Source organism: Notothenia coriiceps, unplaced genomic scaffold (genome assembly GCF_000735185.1).
Source record: "Notothenia coriiceps isolate Sejong01 unplaced genomic scaffold, NC01 NC01_scaffold00037244, whole genome shotgun sequence".
Taxonomy (NCBI): Eukaryota; Metazoa; Chordata; class Actinopteri; order Perciformes; family Nototheniidae; genus Notothenia; species Notothenia coriiceps.
The window spans coordinates 19,571,673-19,579,378 of NW_011369945.1; the positions used below are offsets into that span (position 1 = coordinate 19,571,673).

General features: G+C 45.5%; 1 protein-coding gene across 1 annotated transcript in view; it reads left to right on the top strand.

Annotated features, from left to right (window-relative positions):
• The first annotated feature begins 692 nt into the window (after positions 1–692).
• LOC104965391 (tyrosine-protein phosphatase non-receptor type 9-like) overlaps positions 693–7,706 on the top strand; it is a 53,733-nt gene continuing 46,719 nt past the window's right edge. The window contains exons 1-2 of the mRNA XM_010794347.1: positions 693–823; positions 2,037–2,211. Of these exons, the coding sequence (XP_010792649.1) occupies positions 693–823; positions 2,037–2,211 (306 nt within the window). The remainder of the gene's footprint in view (positions 824–2,036; positions 2,212–7,706) is intronic.

The window sequence follows — 7,706 nt, forward strand, 5'->3', positions numbered from 1 at the left end:
TTTATTTTTCATATTAATATATGTTTAGTATGGTTTTGGAAGTGCGCTCCAACATATTTGTTGATCTTGTTTATTGGTAAAATATTATTTGTTTTTTAAAGTTCAATAAATAGTCAATGAATAATCGTCAAAATAATCGTGATATCAATTATTGATCCAAATAATCGTGATTATGATTTTTGCCATAATCGCACAGCCCTACTGCTACAGGACAACACGGAACGTGCGCGATTTGGACGCGATGAGCGGGGGGTTTTAAGTGGAGCACGCGCATGAGCTGCGAGCACCGGAGAAACTGTGGGCTGTAGGCTCCGTGGTAAACTGTGGTAACATGAAGAGCCGTTTGGGAGCTGAAAGAGCCGGCACTTTAAGAGAGCCGAGCCAAATGATCCGGCTCACTACAGTATCTATAAGGGACGGCTCAAGTCAAAATTCAAAACAACCCGCCCCCCCCGCTCTCGGGGTGGACACCCTCTCAGCCCTGGTCTGGCGGAAACACTGTTTAGGATGGCCTTCCAAACTCAGTTACAAAGTGTATCATAGGACGTTCCCTTTCAAACTATAGTGTGAGCTAGAAGGAGAACTAAGACCAGCATGAATACAACCAGCTTGCTACTGGGAATGGGGTTGAGGGGTGTGGTGTGAGTAGGGTTTTAGTTTCAGGGTGTATGGGTGAGAGGTGGGTTCGGGCCATGGGCCTGGAGGATTATGAGTTGCCAGGCCAGGTCAGGAGCATGGCAGGGTGTATTGGGCAGCACCCAGCTCTTCCAGTTTCTGTCTCCCACACCCCAGTTCTCTCCTCGGCCGTACTTGCCGCCCACCGGTCGGTATGGAAACGGGGCCTTATTTAGCGGCCGGACTAGTCCGTGTCCGTGGCTGGCGATTTGTCCTTGTCTAATTACGGCTGCTGGCTGCTGCCCGCGTGCACATGACTAATGGAGGGGCCGCATACGGGGAGGGGTGAGGTTGGGTGCAGGAGGGAGGCAGCGGGGGAGGAGGAAGCAGTGGACGAGCAGACCGGCCGCTGGTGATTTGTGGACCAGGCACTCTGTCATTGCCCTGGACCCATTTGTCTTCAAGAGGAGTCGGGAAGAAGAGGGGTGGAGATGGAGGGGATGGTGGTCGGGGGGGGGTTGTCCTGGGCAGAAAATGGTTTACAATGGCTCCCATTTTCCAGCACTTTCATCCTTGGCCACAACAGCGTGCATGGATTGCCAGCAATGGGATGAAATGGGCGGCTGACGTGATGTAGGATATGACAGAATCCTTGACAGCTCGCCGCTGCTATTTCCTTTCACCCTCCCTCTCCCCTGAGAGCCAGCCTTATCTGTTTTCTCCTTGTCATGTGGCGAGAGCAGAGGCTCTGTAGATTCAATGCTCCGCTGTCTGGACTCTAACTTGGAGACCAATTATATCTCACATGTCTCCGTCTACGCACATACATCACCCACAGCTTAGACTTTGGCTGTTGTGTTTTATTTGTTATGTCCCCATTCAACGCTCAACATGTGTAACTCATCCATAGACAAAGTCATTATAGAAAGTCAATAGAATTAGGTTGTAGTACTACTGCATTTGTACTATCTCCTCATTCCCTAAAAGCCCTTTTTCCGCATTTCGCTCCTGTTATGTGCTTCTTCCTGACGCCACCTGCGTTCCTCTTCACCTGGGTTCCTTATTAGGCTTGGGTTTCTGCAGCCGCACAGACAGGAAAGAGCAACACTAGGGCAGGAACTAACTCTGTATTGATTTTACACAGTTTTTATCTGCCCCCCCTTTGCTCTTTCTCCAGGTCTTTTTAAGTAAATAAACACCAGATTTGTCATGTTTGTCCAGGGAGAGGAGGGGGTCGATTGGGGGGTAGAGAGAGGCAGATAGAGGCAGAGAGGGCCAGGCCCAGGCCGCGCGCTGGGTCAGCCATGATTCATTCTGCCATCTCATGGATGGAGGGATTCGGGTAGGATTGTTGAAGGGTGCCTGTGGAGCCTCTCTCTGACCTCCCTCGCTCCTGTCCCTCCCCTCACGCTCCTGGGCAGCCCCGGTCCTAAATCACCGGCTGTCAGCCTGTTGGCAGAACAATGGGGCAGGGTCTTCTGCTCCGTCTCAGGCTCCAGCCGACTGGACACGGTTTCCTCCATCGTTAGTGTGAGCCCGTACCCTCTCTGGTCCTTCCTGGCCCCTGAGCCCCACGGGGCCCAAAGGAGCCTTGGGGTGAGGCTTAACCTGATGGTCCGACGAGTTGCTGGGCTTTGGGCTATGGGGGTGGGAGAAGGGAGTAAGGGATGTTTCCTCATGGATATCTTGTCTCTTCGCTTTCTATGCAGATTCTGGTCATGTGATGTAACTGAGGCTGTGGTGGCAGTAAGGCCGCAGGTCGTATAAAGAGTGAGTATTATACATGACTTCAGGTGTTAAAGAGTCTATTGACAAAACTGTTCTGTCAATTAATTTATTTGGGGGGGTAAGTGACTGTAGCTTTTTGCTGATGCTCTCTAAAACTCGTTTTTGGACAAAGTTACGTTTTTTGAGTCAGTGGATACATTAAAAATGAAATAAAGTGCACTGCAGACGGATTGTGCAAACACAGATATGCCCACATTCACAATGTTCGATAAATGATTATTAAAGTCCAGCGTTTTGTGTATTAACTTGTTCTGTTTTACTTGATTCAAAAACAACAATATATATATGTCCGCTATTAGTCACCCTGCTCTCTAAATATTGGCATTGGCCATTAAAAAGCCATACCGGTTTACCACGGTTTTTCAGACTATAAATTGAATGGATTATCTGTAGAAAAGTGAGCAAATCAATCACTGATGAAAATAATCATTAGCTGCACTCTGGAATGAAACATGCTTCACTGGATGGCCTTCTCAGTCAATGGTGTCTCTCTTTTAGCCTTTTGTCTTGATTGTTTTCTCCGACTTCCCGATTTGCCCTCCTCCCTTTTACGGTTTAAAGTCAAGAGTCCGAGGTCAATCTATCAAATCTCCTAACTGAGGGTGGATCAATATGTCAGCAGCCCAACACTCCCTCAGCAGTTATGATGATGTTGGTGGTCCTGCGCCCGCCTCGGTTGCTGTTCCTGCCGCTACAGCGCGCTGAGCAGGGGATCGAACCCCGCCTGTCAGGGGGCTTGACGGAAAGCATGAATCACTATTACTGGAGCTGCTGCTGTGCTCCCCGGTGCTCGGCAGACATGTTCAAACTCTGATGCACCCTAAGTAGTGCACCAGCCGGGACCACACACAAACACACAAACACACACCTAGGTTATTTATGACTAAAAACGTGTTCATATACTGGAATGTAAAGGTGAATGAACCCCACACAAACAGACACACATTCATCCATCCTCACCTAAATGTGCACTCTTTATCACTCAATTAGGTGTCAGTTGGTATTTGACCCATTAGCTCCTGGAACCTGATCCAGCCGGCCCACCACCTCTGGACTTGTTAGCCCGGTGTGAGCTCAGTCCAGCGGGCCTGGAAGGGGTCCGGTTACCCCTCTAATCTCATTGGAACGCTTTAGCCACGGCCAACGGATGCCTGCATGTCCGACAAACACTAATGCTTTGTGTTTATGGTTTGTGTATGTGTGTGTTCATGCACCTGCACAAAACAATACATTTATGGATCTGTTACTGAATTGTGCGCTCAGGGCTGGGGAATATGATGTTGAAGAATGGTTTGTGTGGGTGTGTGCGCAAGCAGCGTGTTTGTGTGTAGAAATAATATTCTAGTTTACAGGATGCAATTTCCCCTTAATATGCCCATCCTAATGTAATTTGGCGTCTATGGAGTGTCTGTGCGCTGGTGTGTGTTTCTGCTGACTGCTCCTGTTTTGTGTTTATATGGATGAGTGGCTCCCTGGAAGAGCATTATGCATCCTTTTCAGCATTTAAAGATTATATGCACGGCGGCGGCAGAAGCATTAGACAAACAAGGAAATATGTCTTTGATTAAAATATCTTTTATCTCTTTATTGATTAAAAGGCTCAGATGGTAATAGAATGTCTCGGCCCCTCCCCTCGGAGGTTTTTTTTTCTATCTTTTTCTTTCTTTGATAGCGTCCCCTTTTATAGCTTAGGATAGAATAAATTAAATGTTATACTGTAAGTACAGTATGTCAACTCTACAGCTAAACAAAACATATTCTGTGCGTGTAATTAGCTGTACCAATGTGAAATTACGAATAATAACATAGTTCAGTTATTGCTTATTTTTTTTCCCTTCCCACTGATAGTGTTTTGTACATTTGGGACTGCAGTTTTTTCAGAGTTTGCTGTCGACCAGTCACTGTAGGAGAAATAAGAGGCCCGCTTGGATGGAGGTCATCTTCCTATTGTTAAAGCATAGTTCTTACTTTTTTAATTAATTGGTTTGTATTGCTTTACAACATTTTCTGTGCTTCCCCTTTTAACATTTGTCACAAAAAGGAGAATGAAAGTAATTTCGAAAAGTTAAAGAGTTCACTTTTACAAAGTCACTTTTACCAACAGTAGATAAAGTGCCCAAACTGCTGAAATCAGAAGCGCTTGCTGAATGTATCATTCAAGTGACAGAACAATTATAATTTGTACTTTTATAACTACGTTTATAGTGTTGATACTAAAATTCTGCTGAACCTTGTATGGACATCTTTTTTTAGACAAAGAAAGTTATTTTAACATAATTGTGCACTCTTGTGATATGTAATGCTCATTTGTCATTCTTTTTTGACATTTTATGGACTATTTAAAAAAAATCCTTTCTGACCCACTTTTTAATATTCTGGACGTCAGACTTCTTGACTGCTCCCCTACATTTCCCACTACATGTAAGAACAATCATTCATTCATTATTTATTAATGCAGTGAGTTGCTTTCCCTTTTCCACTTGCATGTGTGCCTTGTAAGTGGAACAAGTTGGCCCAGATAACTTTTTAAACCTGGACTTCCCTGAAGGGTCCCATGTGACAGCGAGCTGACACACACTTACACAAACACGGGGAACGTCACGCCTACAATGGCTTGATATTCTCTGGTGGCTTCTAGACATCAGGGTCAAGCCCTGTCTGTCCCTCATTAGTGAGGTCACGAGACAGGAGGGGTGGGAGGCCAGAGCATGTCCTTTAAGTCACAGCATGCTTATCAGTGTCACTGTGAACACCTTACTGTCAAGTTATTTCACCTTTCCACTGATGACAAAGAGCGACAGAGTGTGTGTGTGTGTGTGTGTGTGTGTGTGTGTGTGTGTGTGTGTGTGTGTGTGTGTGTGTGTGTGTGTGTGTGTGTGTGTGTGTGTGTGTGTGTGTCGAGGCTGAATGAGAACAGATGGAGATGTGCTCTTTAATTAACCCTGCAGAATCACAGGGCTGAAAACAGGCCTCGGTCCGTGAATAACATCCAGCACATCCAGGGTGTGTGTAAGGTGCAAAGTAAGTGTATATGACTTGTGTGTGTGTGGAGTAGCCGGAGCATCGACCCGTTCCCCCCCATCCCCCTTCCCTAGAGCGGGGCGTTTTATTTCTCATTAGCGGGCAGCAAACTGCTGGGGGATGAAATTTGCTAACAGGAATTAAAAGTGCATTAACACATCTGAGAGATTCATTTCTGCTAATAGTTTTATTAGTGCTCTGACCTTTCAGTTCATTAGAGGACTGTGGGAGGAGGGAGGGGTGGAGAACAGGGTGGATGAGAGGGTCTTAGGGCTCACTGTACTTTGGTAGACCTTTGGAAGTACACAAAATGGTCATAATAGCGGCAAATTAGTCTTCTTGTTAAGCTTTTTTGATTTGTTGACTGATTGTCTTTTTAAAGACTTGCATAGCGTTACTATGTCCTTCTACTTCAAAAGGTGCCCTCTCCTTTTAGTCGATGTAATTGATGCAAAAGTACCGACCTCCTGATCTTTCAGAAACTGACGGCGTCTCACTTCCAGCAGCCGGGTGCTGCACACCTCCCTCCACTCAATTACCAGAATTTATAACACAATGTTTTTCAGGTCTGTTAGCGCTTGAGTGTATCACTTATCCAGCCGGTTAATTGTTTATGAACTGGGCCCTCCCCCTCTCTCAAATGAAGTGAGAGGAACAAAAAGCAGTGACTGTGACAAGAATGGCATTTGGTGGAGGGGAATGGGTCAGAATATTCAACAGTGTTTTAAACAGAAAGTCTACCAATCAAGTCCAACATTGGTATCCTTCCTAGATGCCATAGATAGACAGTGAGCTAGTGTTTGAATTGACCTTACCAAGGAGGGCAGCACAAAGGGAATTCATGTTGTTTTCTTTCCGTTTTATTGGAAAGCAAGTGAGACAAGTTACAGTGCAATTTGCTTTCCCCTGTTCCCTATAATTAGCACCTTACAGAAATGAAATAACATTGACGAGAAGGTCAATAATCCTGATCTATAGTGAAATTAATCCTGCTATCGACACAACAAGCAAACAATACAATTAAGAGCAGAGGGAGGAGAGAGCGGAACAAGAGAGCAGAAGGAAAGGAGCAGGTCTGAGGAATAGGATGTATTTTATCTCCTGGGTTCACTGTGCAGAAATCCTATGAAGGTTTCTAATTAATTCATCCATTGTTAATGAAGGCACAGCGAGAAACCAGGGATTACACATGAGGAGAGGAAGCAACACAATTAGAGATACCGGCCAAATGATTGCTTTTTGAACTTGCTGTTGTTTCTCCCTTGTACTTAGTTGATTTGCTGGGGAACATTTATTGGCCATTTTAAAATGAGCTTAACCTCTACGACGAGAGACATCCAGAGGAGCGGTTAAGTCAATGTTTACTCTCAGTAACTTTTATCTTGAGAAATTTCTTTATATTACTTTTGATCCGAATCAACTATGTGGGACTAACTATTGTTATCCTTTTCCAGCTTAACCAATGTTTTACTTCTGCCTCTACGTAACTTCTGTATTGGGTCCGCATGAGGGGCCTCCCTATAATCATCGAATTGACCAGGCTCTAAACCTATGAACGATGATATTTTGTCATACATTTCGCAAGGGGAAGTGAATACAAGATATCCATAGAATGAGACATGCATATCTGAACAACGTCCTCCTCGTGTTTCTGATCCCAGACTGACCCGGCTCTCGGTAGCATTACTCTCACATCTACAACCAAACTGTAACAGGAGGCTCTGTCCTGTCAGCCCATAGCAGATAATCCAATGCCAGTGACAGAACGGGGGCATGATGGCGTTTCCAGCTGAGTAGTTTTAAGTGGCGTTTGGACCGGCCCGGGGATCCAGAGGGGAGCAGAGGCCGGGCGCGGAGGGCTGCCGGAAGGATGGTGCATCTGAGCGTCGCAGGGCGAAGAAGGATTGCCTTTCAAGAATTACGAGCCATTAAATCAGAGCCTGGAAATCTCAAGGTTCCCCAAGACTGCTGCACAAGGAATCTGGGCTGGAGAAATATTGTTTATGGTTTAAAAAGCCTGGCGATGGATTTATAAAAGAAACATTCATCATTGCAGGAAAACGGAACAAAACATTCCGGAAATAAATACTCACCCTATAGGTATACTTGTCACCCAGACAGCACAATAACAAGTGAATTGGGAGGGAGATCCTTCATTTGCTGGCAGCTGGCCCCCAAAGTGTGTGTGTGTGTGTGTGTGTGTGTGTGTGTGTGTGTGTGTGTGTGTGTGTGTGTGTGTGTGTGTGTGTGTGTGTGTGTGTGTGTGTGTGTGTGGGTGTGTG